The 15,465-nt window shown below is 43.8% G+C and overlaps 1 protein-coding gene across 1 annotated transcript in view; it reads right to left on the reverse strand.

Moving 5' to 3' along the window:
• The window catches only part of ELSPBP1 (epididymal sperm binding protein 1), a 30,592-nt gene that overhangs the window by 1,336 nt on the left and 13,791 nt on the right, over positions 1-15,465 (reverse strand). Inside the window, exons 2-6 of the mRNA XM_055370161.2 lie at positions 15,059-15,145; positions 9,461-9,598; positions 7,727-7,873; positions 3,942-4,100; positions 1,511-1,676 (exon numbers count right to left, since the gene is read on the reverse strand). Of these exons, the coding sequence (XP_055226136.1) occupies positions 1,555-1,676; positions 3,942-4,100; positions 7,727-7,873; positions 9,461-9,598; positions 15,059-15,128 (636 nt within the window). The 5' untranslated portion in view covers positions 15,129-15,145 and the 3' untranslated portion in view covers positions 1,511-1,554. The remainder of the gene's footprint in view (positions 1-1,510; positions 1,677-3,941; positions 4,101-7,726; positions 7,874-9,460; positions 9,599-15,058; positions 15,146-15,465) is intronic.

Raw genomic sequence — 15,465 nt, forward strand, 5'->3', positions numbered from 1 at the left:
TTGGTTCTGTGGAAGTACTTGATGACCAGTGGGCTGAGGTGGGACAGGAGGCCCAAATGGTGAAGGAAGAGAAGTAAACCCCATTTTTCCCCTGGTCAGCTACTCAGTGATGGGGGCAATGGATGCACACCATGGTGCCTTGGCTTCTGGGTTATCCTTCCTTTCCTTCCTTCCTCCCTCCCTCCCTTCCTTCCGTTCCTTTCCCTTCCCTTTTCTTCCTTCTTTCCTTACTTCCTTCCTTCCTCCCTTCCTTCCTTATTTCCTTCCTCTTTTCCTTCCCTCCCTCCCTCCCTTCCTCCCTTCCTCCCTTCCTTCCCTCCTCCCTTCCTCCATTCCTTCCCTCCTCCCTTTCCTACTTTCTCCCTTCCTCCTTCCCTCCCTCCCTTACTCCCTCCATTCTTTCCTCCCTCCTTTCCTCTCTTCCTTCCTCACTTCCTTCTTTCCTTCCTCCCTCCCTTCCTTCTTTCCCTCTCTCCTTCCTTTCTTCCCTCCTTCCTTCCTTTCTTTCTTCCCTCCTTCCTTCTTTTCTCCCTCTCTCCCTCCTTCCTTCCTTTCTTCCCTCCTTTCTTCTTTCCTCCCTCTCTCTACCTCCTGTCTTTCTTTCTTCTTTCTTCCTTCCCTCCCTCCTTCCTTCCCTCCTTCCTTCCTTTCCCCTCCATTCTTTCTTCCCTCCCTTCCTCATTCCTTCCCTCCCTCCCTCCTTTCTTCCCTTCCTCTCTCCTTTCCTCCCTCTTTCTTTCCTTCCTTCCTTCATCTTTCTTCCTTCTTTCCTTCCTTTCGTCCATCTTTCTCTTTTTCTTTCTTAGACAAGGTCTCACTCTGTTCCCCAGGCTGGGGTACAGTGGTGTAATCATAGCTCACTGCAACTACTGAGTTCAAGGGATCCTCTGACCTCAGCCTCCTGAGTAGCTGGGACTACAGATGTGTGCTACCACACCCAACTAATTTTTTTTTTTTGTAGAGACAGGGTCTTGCTACATTGCCCAGGGTGGTCTCAAACTCCTGGCCTCAACTGATCCTCCTGCCTTGGCCTCCCAAAGCACTAGGATTACAGGTGTGAGTCACCACAGCTGGTCAGTTATCCCCTTTTCTGGATTGCTTTTTCATACCATGCTCCATTTTGAGAAGTTCCTCTTTCCTAATCGTCCACACCCAGAGCATCCCCAACTTGAAACTTGGAATGATACCTTCCTGGGTCTGAAAAAGTTTGCCAATCCCCCTCTGCTCTCCTGCTTCTGGGGGAAATCCCAATTTCTTTCATCCTTCTAATCTGGGGAGTTGTTCCAGTCTTCCCCAACTCCACCTTATCTTTGACAACAGGAGCCCGCATTGCTGGGAACCTCAGCTAATCAGACATGCTGGAAAAGCAACAGATCTCGCCTTCACATCAGCGACGCTAATCAGACACGCTGGAAAAAGCAGATCTCGCCTTCGCATCAGTGACACACCAGTTGTGCACCTGTCTCACCTCTGCATCCGTGAAATGACCACTGTTGGTCCCTGCTCTCACCTCAGCATCAGCAATACACCCAGGTGTGGTCTTGGTCGTAGTTGTTAAGAAGTTGCACACCACACAAGGTTCTCCTTTGATCCTTTGTTAGTGCAGTTAAAATAATTCTTGTTTTTATAGTTGAACGGAAAGTGGCAAGGAAAGCCAGGGACCAACGCAGAAATTCCTAGGAAGCAGAAGCGGATAAAACAAAGGTTACTCCTCAGGCTTCACACTGTCGTAGAGGCATGGGCTTCAGGCCCACCCTAGATTTCAAATTGGGGCTGAGTGTGGTGGTTTGCGCCTTTAATCCCAGCATTTAATCCCAGCTCAGTTGTGAGGCTGAGCCAGGAGGATCGTGTGAAGCCAGGAGTTCAATACCAGCCTGGGCAACATAGTGAAACCCCGTCTCTACAAAAAAAATTTTTTTAATTAGTTGGGTGTGGTGTATGCCTGTAGTCCCAGCTACTCAGGAGGTTGAGGCAAGAGGATTGCTGGAGCCTGGGAGGTCGAGGTGGCATTGAGCCATGATTGCACCACTGCACTGTAGCCTAGGTGACAGATGGAGATCCTGTCTCTAAAATATAAAATGTGGCTGGGCTTTGTGGCTCATGCCTGTAATCTCAACACTTTGGGAGGCTGAGGCAGGCAGATGACTTGAGGTCAGGAGTTTGAGACCAGCCTGGCCAACATGGTGAAACCCCATCTCTACTGAAAAAAAACATATATACAAAAATTAGCTGGGTGTGGTGGCAAGCGCCTGTAATCCCAGCTACTTGGGAGGCTGAGGCAGAAGAATCGCTTGAACCCAGGAGGCAGAGGTTGCAATGAGCCGAGATCACGCCACTGTACTCCAGCCTGGGCGACAGAGTGAGACTCCGTCTCAAAAATAAAATAAAATAAAACAAAATATAAAAAGTAAAAAAAAAAACCTAAAAAATAAAATCTGGGTAAACCCTACACATGAAGGCACTGCTCAGAATGCCGACCTAACCTAAGCAAAAGAAGAATTTTGTTCACAGTACAAGAGCTGAAATGAGCCGAAAGAGCACCCCCTTGTTACCCCTTGGCTGAGAACATGAGTGTTGGGAGACTCAAACTCAAACTTCCTAACTCTGTGTGTGTCCACAAATGACCACAGAAGCACCACAAGTATCAATTTTCTGAGTGACAAAGTTTAGCGAGTAGGCACATTTGCACCTCTGGAATCCATGAAAGATGAGGACGTAAATGATGTCGTCATGAAAGATGACCCCATAAATAGTACAAACTGGAAGCCTCTATCCACAGCAGCTTGAGGCAACAGAGGGTAAATGGGTCTCAATTTTTGCTGTCACATCTCCCATGACCAGCTGAGAAATAATTTATTTTATTTAGGAAAGTCCCAAGTTGTTGGAACAACACACCCTCCCACCCACAGCTATTCGGACTGACCCCTTGCCTGGGGTGGTGCAGAAATATAACTCCTTCTAGTTCCTCTTTGCCCAAGGACTTCCCTTTCCTTTCCACTGGGTCTTGGGTATTTTCTTCCCTCAGAAGCTATCAGAGTGTAGGACATGAGAAAGGCTGGAAGATAGGGCAGGCACTGGAATAGGGAAGAAGGGCAGAGTGGAAGCACAGAGGGCCCTGGAGGAAGGAGGGAGAAGAAGAATGCTGGTCACCAGGAGGACCTGGTGGATAGAGGATTTGTCTCAGAGGACCAATTCCAGTGTCCTCATCTTTCATGGATTCCACAGGTGCAAGTGCGTCAACTCGCTAAACTTTGTCACTGACGAAATCGACACTCATGACGCTTCTGTGGTCATTTGTGGACACACACAGAGAGAGGAAATTTGAGTCTGAGTCTCCCAACACACATGTTCTCACCCGAGGGGGAACAAGGGGATGCTCTTTTGGCTCACTTCAGCTCTTGTACTGTGAACAGGTGCACTTTAGCAGTATAGTATTGTTTTCCAAATGTTTGAGCCTCTTGTTGGGTGGTTTCACTGTTTGTTTGCTTATTTATTTATTTTAGACGCAAGGTCTCACTCTGTCACCCAGGCTGGAGTACAGAGGTGTGATCACAGCTCACTGCAGCCTCAACCTCCCAGGCTCAAGTGATCCTCCCATCTCAGCCTCCCAAAGTTCTGGGATTATAGGCGTGAGCCACCATTCATGGCTCACACTGGGGATTTTTAAAACCCTGGCATGTGTTTACTCTGTATTTGCATCATGGTTAGGTGTTTAACATTTTGAGCATTTCATTTTGGCACCTTTCTCTTGGATTTTAAAGCCTGTGGCATATCACATCATTAACACTATTCGTGAGCCAGAACTCTGTCTGCCGGATTCATCACCAGATCCTCAGTGCCCAACTCAGTGCCTGGCTCACAGTGGGGTTTCAGGAGGTGTTTGTTGAGCAAATGAAAGAAAGACTCCACCCACACCCACCCAACCCCCATCCCCAGATTACTGGTGTCGGCACAGAAACTCCACTTTCCATCCTTATCCATGTTCTCTGTGGTTGGGCACCAGAGCTTGTTGCTTTCATCCTCCATGCAATCAGAGACCACATTATTTCTGTAGATGGAGGGGAAGATGCAGGGCTTGCTGAGAGAATTTCCCCCATACTCTGAAAAGGATTATGGAAAGGTTACGGGTCAAGAAGAGGAGATGAAAACAGCTTCCATTTAGGACACACAAACTGTGCCACGCTTTATCCCATGAAAGGCAACGTAGCATTGGATTCTCCAAGCAACTTCCGGATGACGTTATTATCTCAATGTTATGGATAAGTGAGAACCAAAACTATCAACTCGTGCACCGCTTACTGTCTCTATTAACACGACTTCACGGATCTGCGGTCGCCATCACCTTGACTCTACTAAGCTAGGAAATTCTTGCCCAGGAAGATAAGAGTTGCGAATAGCCCTATTATTCATTCCAGAAGCCTCCAGAAAAGCTAGTTACATAAATATCAGACCGTTCAACTTTTTCAGTAGATTGTGTCAAAACACTATTTACTCTTCCAGACTCTTTAAAACCCCGTCTTTGGTCATTTCACCTTGCTGTGAACACCAGTCCTAACTATTATATCATGATCCTTACACAATCCAAATCACATCCCCCGTTGAAAGACCCACCTTAGACGAGACTCCAAGACCCCATCAATATGCTGAGTTTTCCCTTCCCACTTCGAGACGTTATTTTTTATTTTTTTAGATGGAGTCTTTCTCTGTCAACCAGGCTGGAGTGCAGTGGTACGATCTCGGCTCACTGCAACCTCCACTTCCCGGGTTCAAGAGATTCTTCTGCCTCAGCCTCCCGAGTAGCTGGGATTACAGGCATGCACCACCATGCGTCGCTAATTTTTCTATTTTTATTAAAGGAGGGGTTTCACCATGTTGGCTAGGCAGGTCTTGAACTCCTGACCTCAGGTGATTCACCTGCCTCGGCCTCCCACAGTGCTGGGATTACAGGCATGAGCCACCACGCCCAGCCCAAGACGTTATTAAGACGCTGTCAAGGAAGTGAGCAACAAACTCAGTCTTGCCTAATTAGCAGGCTTTTTTTTTTTTCCTTTGGTGGTCTTTTATGGGGAGCTAGAATTTGACTAAGGGGTTGGGGTTTTCAGGCAGTAATGACTGGTGATTAAGAGCACAAATTCTGAAGGTTAGACTTCCTGGGATCAAAATCACAGCTTTGCTTCTATTAACCTCAGTTTGTCCATGTGTAAAACCGGGCTAATAATCACATTTACCTGATAGAGATTGTTGTATGGAATAGATGAGTTATTGCATGTGAAGCATTTAAAACACTGCCTGGCACATAGAAAATGCTTATTAAAAGTTCATTATGTTATGATAATTATTACTTTTACTATCTAACGTGTCCAAGATCACATAGACGGTAAGGGCAACAACAGAATTCCAACTCGGGTCTAACTTCAAAGACCATTTTTTTGCCTAGTGTCTCAGATGATAGCAGAAGAAAGCTCACATTTCTTGGGTACCTGGTATGGCATCGCCATCAATCCTGCATGAAAATAAACTCCAGTCTTTACAAAAACCCTGTGATGCCAGCCTTAGCATTCTCATTTTGCAGATAATAAAAGTGACTTCCCAGGCACGAATTTCCTGGGTTAGGAGAGTCAAGTTGATGACGACTGTGAAGCGGTAAAGCTATGTTCATGGAGACAGTAAGCTGTGCAGGCATAGGTGGTCTTGGTTCTCACTTATCCATAGAAAGGAAATAATCAACAACTTTCTTAACCTAATGGGGAAGCCAAAGCTAAAAGGTATCTCTTCTTGGACATCCATTTGGTGATTTATGCAAATTTGAATCTGTTACTCCATCAAAACTGGGTCTAAGGAGATTGGATAGTTTTAAGGATAAACAGGAGCTTAGATATTAAGGTTATGTTACCACAAAAGTGATGTTTCTTTTCCTCCTTTTTTTTTTTTTTTTTTGAGACAAGATCTCACTCTGTTGCCCAGGCTGGAATGCCATGATGTGATCATAGCTCACTGCAGCCTCAAACTCCTGGGCTCAAGGAATCCTCCCACCTCAGCCTCCCCAAGTAGCTGGGACTACAGGCATGCACCACCATGATCAGTTAATTTTTTAATTCTTGTTTTTACAGAGTGGGTCTCCCTATGTTGCCTAGGCTGGTCTCAAATTCCTGGCCTCAGGCAATTCTCCTGCCTCAGCCTCCCAATCCCTTTTGGGATTACAGGCATGAGCCACTGAGCCTGGTCTCACTGATACCTTTCCTAATTCATCTATTTGGTTTAGGGTTAAGAAATGGCTAAGGTTATGAATTAATGATGTATTAATGACAGAGTATATTATTAATGTATTTATTAATGATGGAATGTATGTATTAATGATACAATTTAGAGTTAGGAATGGAAATGGAGAAAGAGTTGGACTTGGGATGAAAAATTAGGTTAACTACTAGGACAAAGCTATAGTGAGATTTAAGGTTAAGGTTGGTTTATAGTAAAGAACACAAATGGTGGATGATTAGGGCTAGAATAAAATTAAGGTTTAGATGGAATTAGGATTTGTTGAGTGCTAAGAGAACAACAGAATTAAGATTTTTATGCAAGAGTAAGCATGCCTACGAATAAGTGCCTTCACACATCTTTGTCTCTGTGGACGCAACAATGCTTAAGGAGAGAGCATGGGCTTTGGAACTATGTGGACTAGAACTCAAGCTCTAATTCTAATATAGCATAGGACTGTGACCTTGGGAAGGGCTCAGTTGTACTGGGACCATTTATTGAACAGGTGGTGGCGAGCAGCAGCTCATAGAGCTGCTATGGAAAGATTCAACAGGATATTGTATACAAAGCTCTCGGATCAGTGTAGTACAGAGAGGACATTCAATGAATTTTGGTCATTATTCACCTAAGATTATGTGTAGACCTAATAAGATGTTAGGCTGCATTGAAATGCAGGTCAGGGCCAGGCACAGTGCCTCATGCCTGTAATCCTAGCATTTTGGGAGGCTGAGGCGGATGGATCACCTGAGACCAGGAGTTCAAGACCAGCCTGGCCAACATGGTGAAACCCCGTGCCTGCTAAAAATACAAAAATTAGCTGGGTGTGGTGGTGGGCGCCTGCAATCCCAGCTACTCAGGAGGCTGAGGCAGGAGAATCCTTTGAACCTGGGAGGCAGAGGTTGCAGTGACCCGAGATCACTCCACTGCACTCCGGCCTGAATGACAGAGCAAGACCCTATAAAAAACAGAAGAAAGAAAGAGAAAAAGAAAGAAAGAGAGAGATGAAGGAAGGAAGGAAGGAAGAAAGAAAGAAAGAAAGAGAGAAAGAAAAAAGAAAGAGAAAGAAGGGAGGGAGGGAGGGAGGGAGGGAGGAAAGGAAAGGAAAGCAAGGAAGGAAGCAAGGAAGGAAGGAAGGAAGGAAAGAAAAGGCAGTTTGGGTCCATCAGTGGGTGAATCTCACTATTGTCAGTTCTAGAAACAGAAATATTCAAAAGCCAATATCAGGACTTCAGCTCATTGTTTCAGTTCTCAGGGCACCTGTCTTTTCATGCTGGACTGGGGACTGGGCGAATGGCCTCGGGATACCCCTGTCTGTCGTTGTCATAGTGAACTCTCTGAGCAGACACTTGGCTCCTGTAAGTGCTTCCCCCTGGGTGCTCTGGTCTCTACCTTGCCCAGCCTCCCCTCAGGAGGATCCATGCTGTCCACTCTCCCTCCCACCACACATCCCATCCCTACTACAGGGGCTCACCATTCGTTTCACAGAATTTCCACTGCTGTTTCTCATCGAAGACAGAGGTGACCGAGCACCACAGACTGCCTAAGAGGCTGCCCTGGGAGATGCAGCTGTTATAAGCCTTTCCTCGATAGATGAAAGGGAAGATACAGCGTGGGTAATCTGTTAGGAACAGAGTTCGTGAGTGTCTTAACTTCCTCTAGTCATTCACAGGACAGAGTCATTTAATCATCAATCAACCATCATAGGACAGGACAGACATAAGGTTCAGAAGAGACTTTATGCATTATTTCATCAAGCATTTGCCTATGCCATACACATCCGATTCTTGAACAACACAAGTTTGAACTCGGGTCTACTTATATGTGAGTTTCTTTTCTTTTCTTTTCTTTTTTTCGAGACAGAGTCTCACTCTGTTGCCCAGATTAGAGTGCAATGGTGAGATCTTGGCTCACTGCAACCTCTGCCTCTTGGGTTCAAGCAGTTCTCCTGCCTCAGCCTCCTGAGTAGCTGGGATTACAGGTGCCTGCCACCACACCCAGCTAATTTTTTTTAATTTTTAGTAGAGATGGGGTGTCGCCATGTTGGCCAGGCTGGTCTCAAACTCCTGGCCTCAGGTGATCCACCCGCCTAGGCCTCCCAAAGTGCTGGGATTACAGGCATGAGCCACTGTGCCCAGTGGGCATGGGTGTTTTTCAAAAATGTTATGCTGAATGTGTCTGTCTCTCCTGCCTCCCCTTCCACCCCCTCCATTGCTTCTGCCTCTGTCGTCCCAAGATGGTGAGACCAACCCTTCCTCTTCCTCCTCCTCCTCAACATGAAGATGATGCTAATGACCTTTATGCTGATCCATTCCCACTTAATGGATAGCAAACGTATTTCCTCCTTTTTACAATTTTCTTATTAACATTTTCTTTTCTCTAGTTTCCTTTATTATAAGATACGGTATATAATACATAAGACATAAAGCATATGTGCTAATTGACAGTTTATGTTACTGGTAAGCCGTCTCGTCCATAGCAGGCTATTAGTAGTTAAGTTTTGCTGGGATTACAGGCATGAGCCACCTCGCCCAGCCTCAAATCCCGTTTCTTACACTTTGTTTCCTTTTTCCTTATTAACTTAGAAAATTAAGAAAGGCATAAAGATGGGATGGTTCTATTGGGTCAACTAGTCTTACAGTATCACAAGACCCTCATCCAGAGAGCACCATTTTTAACACTAGCATTATTAACATTATTACCCATTATTAGCATTCATTGTCAGGCATCCCAGAGCCTTTTCTTTTTCTTTTTCTTTTTTATTTGTGGAAATTAAAAACAGTAATTATATATCATTTATTACCCATTACATTATCACTGATTTTTTTTAATTTTATTATTATTATAATTTAAGTTTAAGGGTACATGTGCACAATGTGCAGGTTTGTTACATATGTATACATGTGCCATGTTGGTGTGCTGCACCCATTAACTCGTCCTTTAGCATTAGGTATATCTCCTAATGCTATCCCTTCCCCCGCCCCCCACCCCACAACAGTCCCCAGTGTGTGATGTTCCCCTTCCTGTGTCCATGTGTTCTCACACAAGTTAGAATGGCGATCATTAAAACCCAGAGCCTTTTCTATGCACGCATATGTATTACTGTTTGTCTGCAAAAATGTGATCATGTCATAGACAGTCACACATTCTCTTTTGTGATCCACCCTATTCAAAGGCCACTGGCCAGGGACAATGTGATACCACTCACCTTCACTCTGGCAGTACTTCCATTGGCCGTTGTACACCGCTCTGGTGGCACACCAAGGGGATAAGCTATGAATATGGGTGCAAGTGAAGTAAACAGATCCCTTGTAGGTGAAAGGAAAGACACATTCCTCATGCATCCCTGAAGGGCAGAAGGAGAAAACAGGAGTGGGGAAGAATCACAATGAATTAGCAAAGGATGAGTCTTGGTTTGGCTCTTGCTTTAATATGAATGTCCGTGTTCCCTCCCTGCCCCCGCCGCAAAATTCATATGTTAAAATCCTAACCCCCACGGTCATGGTACGAGGGGCCTTTGGAAGGTGATTAGGTCGTAAGGGCAGAGCCTTCATGACTGAGATAAGAACCCTTATAAGAGACCCCAGAGAGCTAGCTAGCCCCTTCTACGATGTGAGGATACAGCAAGAAGGCACCATCTGTGAACCAGGAGGCAGGCCCTCATCAGCAACTGAAACTGCTGGTGACTTGCCCTTGGACTTCTCAGCCTCCAGAACTGGGAGACAGAAATTTATATTGTTTATAAGCTACGCAGTCAATGGTACTTTTTAAATTTTATTTTATTTACTTTTTTTTTTTTTTTTGAGATGAAGTCTTACTCTGTCACCCAGGCTGGAGTGCAGTAGTCTGGTCTCAGCTCACTGCAACCTCCACCTCCTGGGTTCAAGAGATTCTCCTGCCTCAGCCTCTAAAGTAGCTGGGATTACAGGTGCCCGCCACCACACCTAGCTAATTTTTGTATTTTTAGTAGAGACAGGGTTTCGCCATGTTGGCCAGGCTGGTCTCAAACTCCTAACCTCAGGTGATCCTCCCACCTTGGCCTCCCATAGTGCTGGGATTACAGGCGTAAGCCACCATGCCTGGCCTGTGGTATTTTGTTATGGCAACCCAAATGGACTGAGACAGTTCTCATGGTGGCCTGAAGGCTACACACCTAGGCTTAGCATCCAATTTCCTAATGACATGTCAGAGCATATCCAGTTCATGTTGGGGCCAGGAGCACTGGGGAAGAGTTTCATACACAACCAAGACAACCATGGTGTGTTGTTCCTTGAGACCACTGTTTCTCAGAGCATAAAATGGGGGGCCAATGACATTACACGAAATACTTTTTGGTGGATCACAAGATCACATTAGGTTATGTAGGGACACACATTAAATAATTTTGAAATATAGACTGGAAAAAAATCATTTTCCAGTGGTCCTTTTAGTCCTTCTGCTCAGGCAAAAGAGAAAGCTTCAATTTAATACTAGTATTTCTCTACTGCATCTCTAATACTTAATAATCTCCCATTTTAACAAAAAAGAGAGGGGGGTGGGGAGCAGGACTCAGACTCAAAGCTTTATTCTGACGATAGTCTAGCAGAATTTAATAATGGGATTTTGTTTTCATAGTACAGTATTTCTTTTTGGTCGTACTTCCTATTTATGGAAAGTGGTAGTGCTTTTTTATATTATAATACTGATGTTAACCAATCTCCCAAAATGAATTTTTTAAAGTGAAGAAAAGTAAGCAAATTTAAAGAAAAATGTTGAGTAAATAATAGTACTGGTGGTACCCAGATGTGGCAAATATTGAGGGGACAACTTTCGATGTCCTTATTCTTCTCGATGAGTACAGGAACTTTGTTTTTTGTGCAGTGTATCTACAGAACCTAGAATAATTACTTGCTCAAGAAACAACAGAAACAATAAAATAAGTTTGGAAAAATGCCACGTGAAATAAAGTTAAACAGGTTTCTTTACTGAGGGACTCAACAGAAAAGTTAATATGAAAATGAGAATTGATGTATACAGTATATCGAGTTGTCCTTCTTTTTTTTCAAAATTCAATGGCACTAGAAACTAATGGTCCCTGAAATATATCAAAAAATGCTGTTCTCGGCCAGGCACAATGCTCCATGCCTGTAATCCCAGCACTTTGGGAGGCTGAGGTGGGCGGATCGCTTCAAGACCAGCCTGAGCAACAAAGTGAGACCCCATCTCTACAAAAAACAAACAAACAAGATTAGCCGGGCATGGTGGTGTGCCCCTGTAATCCCAGCTACTTGGGAGGCTGAGGGAGGAAAACCCTTTGAGCCTGAGAAATTGAGGCCACAGTGAGCCATGATTGCACCACTGTACTCCAGCCTGGGTGACAGAGTGAGACCCTGTCTGAAAACAAAACAAAACAAAACAAAACAGAACAAAACAAAAAACAAAAACGGTGCTCTGCAGAATTTTGATGTGTAAATTTTTTCGAAAAAAGAAAGGAATGCTATTCTATCCCAAATTCCTCATTACATGAAAACCCACGTACAATAAGGATTAATTAAAGTTGATTGCTTTTTTTGAGCAGACCTGGGATGAGAGCTCAACTTGCTCATCTGTTAGTTCATTGCATTTTTCACCTCTGTTTCTCAGAACCGTTTGGTATTTATTTTTGTGAAACTTAAACCAGTTTAAATCTGGAAAGTGCTTAGAAGAGTACCTGCAGCATGGCTGCTGCTTAACAAATATTAGCTATGATTATCATTGTCATCACCATCATCATTACCATCACTGTCATCATCATCATTCTCCACGCTATTGTCATTGGCATCATCATAATGATCATCATCATCATTGTCATGATCATCATCATCAGTCATTGTCACCATCATCAGTCTCATTATTGTCATTGTCATCAGGATGATGATGATCATCGTTGTCATCATCATCGTCATCATAATCCACCTCATTATTGTCATTATCATGTGATGATGATCATCATTGTCATCATCATCATTGTCATCATTATCAGTCATTGTTATCATCATCATTGTCATCATGATTATCAGTCATTGTCATTATCATCAACCTCATTATTGTCATTGTCATCATCATCGTCATTGTCATTGTGATCATCATTATTCTCCTCCTCATCACATCATTATTGACATCATCATTATCATCGTCATCATCATTGTCACCATCATCATCATCATCGTCATAATTGTCATCATCATCAGTCATTGTCACCATCATTATCAACCTCATTATTGTCATTATCATGATGATCATCATCGTCATTGTCATCATCATTATCAATCATTGTCATCATCATCATCATCAACCCCATTATTGTCATTCTCATCATCATTGTCATCATCATTATTGTAATCATTATTTTCCTCCTCATCACATCATTGTCATAATCATTATCATCATCATCGTCATCACTGTCACCATCATCATTGTCGTTGTCACTATTATTGTTGTCATCATTACCGTCATCATTGTCATCATCATCGTCATATCATCATCATCCTCATCATTATCATTGTCATCTTCACTATCATTATTGTCATTATCAATGCTTTGCCTCAGTCACGAACACCACTGAGTATATAGGATACTGTGTTGAGGGGGAGGGCAGATGCCCCTGTAGGTGGAATTAAGGTTATCTTTGGGAGTTGTTAGTAAGAATCAGCACATAATGAATACTATTAGCCATCTGCAAAGTAATCCAGCAGATGGCCTAATCTTCTTAACTGAGTTACAATCCTCTATAATCCAGACCCTGCTGACCTGCCTGTTCTCACTCCCTGATTAACATTCCCTTGACCTTATTCCATGTTCTTTCTCGTCTTTGAGATTTTGGTCCTGCCCTTCACCCTGCCCTGAATGCCTTTCCTCTCTTCCCAGCTTTAGTCCCTGCTATTCATCCGTGAAGACTTGGCTCAGTCTGGGTCAATACTCTTCCTCACACTTATAATACTCAGAGTCAATCTCTATAAATGAACGCAGTTGCCAATTTTTAAAAAATAATTCATTTATGTGTCTATAACTCCCGATTACTGTGAACTCTCTGAGTGGAGGGTTTAGGTTTTGTTTATTTCTGCACTTCTGGTCCATAACACAATGCCTGGAACTTAAAGATCACTCAGTAAGTGTATACTGAATAATTTATCTGTAAATACACGCAAAGGGAACTTGGAATACTGAGTTTCACCACAAGTATGTGGGTGTGGTCTCAGGGAGGCATGACAAAAATGAGATTATAACTAGAAAAGTGGATACCCCATCAAGTACATTGTTCCTTGTCTGAATAAACTGTGAGTTCCTAACCTTTCAGGAATTTGTCAGTTCTTTGAGAACCCAGAACTTCTCTCTAGGAGAATATTCATATGCCCTTATGGTTGAGATGGCTGTGTGTTCACCGAAATCAGTTTCACTTTCCTCCCAAATGCACTGCTACACTGCATCTCCCAGACTTGCTTGCAGCTAAGAGCCATATCAGTTCTGGCCAGTGGAAGCAGGAGAAAGGGATGAATGTCACTTCCTGTCCTGGCCAAAAGAAAACAAACAAACAAAAAACCCTCTCCTCCAAGATCCTCCAGACTCTCTTGATCCTTGTCTACAAGCTAAAAGCAAAGAAACCTCAGCAGACTCTGAAACCGTAGGGGATGGTGGGGCTCCAGGATGGAAGAAGCTTGGATCCCTGAATGACCATGTGGAGCATTGTTTCCTGACCAGATGCACCCTTCTGGGATTTTGCAGAACCAAGAAAAAAAAATGTTATTGTGTCAAGCAGCTGATAGTTTGGATTTTGTTTGTTACAATAGCTATTCTCACTACCCTCATAAATACACACTTTTTTTAAAACGTAAATTCCAGTTTTCATGGACTCTAATCCTCACTCAATGACCCCAGGTTAGGAATCTCTGGAATAAAGAATGTGGGATCAAGGTGCATCAATATGCAAATGGTTCCTGAGCCTTATCCAGAGGAGAACGATTTATCAGGCAGAAAAGGATTCTAATTGTGAAGAATGACTCACCAAGGCTTGAGTGAATGACATGTAAGCAAGGTTTCCTCTTGTTCTGTTTCCATGCTTACCCTACAGTCTTTTAGTGGTTAATTTAGATTCTGAGATATATTAAGATATAATTAGGGTGTCCAGGTTGGGGTCTGAGGGTTCTGTTCATTGGAATTATATAGCCTGCCTTTTACCCTCACCATGTGCTGAGCATTATGAAAGATGCTGCTGCCCATTATTTTATTTGATCTTCAAAATAACCCCGTGAGATAAATGCCGTTACTTCTCTTTTACAGTCTGGAAATTGACTTCAGAGAGCTTATGTTGCTTGACCAAAGTTACCAAGAAAAGAAGTGGCAGATCCAGGGTCCAAACCCCAGGTCTTCTGAGATTTTTTTTTTTTTTTTTGAGAGGGAGTTTTGCTCTTGTCTCCCAGTCTGGAGTTCAGTGGTACGATCTCGGCTCACTGCAACCTCCACCTCCTGGGTTCAAGTGACTCTCCTGCCTCAGCCTCCCAAGTAGCTGGGATTACAGGCGCCCACCACCATGCCTGGCTAATTTTTGTATTTTTAGTAGAGATGGGGTTTCACCATGTTGGGCAGGCTGCTCTGGAACTCCTGACCTCAAGTGATCTGCCTGCCTCAGCCCTGCGAAGTGCTGGGATTACAGGTGTCAGCCACCGCGCCCAGCTTCTTCTGAGATTTTTGCCAAGCCATCTCATGCCTACTTAGTTCCAGGAATCTTTGCTTTGCCCCATTCATTCTTCTCCAGCTTCTAAATCCTCCTTGTTGTTTTGAGTGTCCTTACCTCCACTTGACTCATAGCAATAGAGAAGGAAGGTTGTCCATCCCAACAGGTAACTGGACCATCGGGTCATCTTGGCTGCCCTCTTCTCTGTGGAAAAGAGGACAAAAATTTTCATCCACACATCCCCTTCCTCTTCCCACTAGCTCCGAGATTTGACGTCATACATGCCATTTTTCTTTCCATCCACAGTAATTTAAAAAATAGACCGGGCATGGTAGCTCACACCTGTAATCCCAGCATTTTGGGAGACCAAGACAAAGGATCGCTTAAAGCCAGAAGTTCAAGACCAGCCTGGACAACATAGTGAGACCCCACCTCTACAAAATTTTCATTTAAATTAGCCAGGCATGGTGGTGTATGCCTGTGGTCGCAGCGATTCAGGAGGCTGAGGCAAGAGGATCACTTGA

The sequence above is a fragment of the Gorilla gorilla genome, chromosome 20 (genome assembly GCF_029281585.2).
Source record: "Gorilla gorilla gorilla isolate KB3781 chromosome 20, NHGRI_mGorGor1-v2.1_pri, whole genome shotgun sequence".
NCBI classification, from domain to species: domain Eukaryota; kingdom Metazoa; phylum Chordata; class Mammalia; order Primates; family Hominidae; genus Gorilla; species Gorilla gorilla.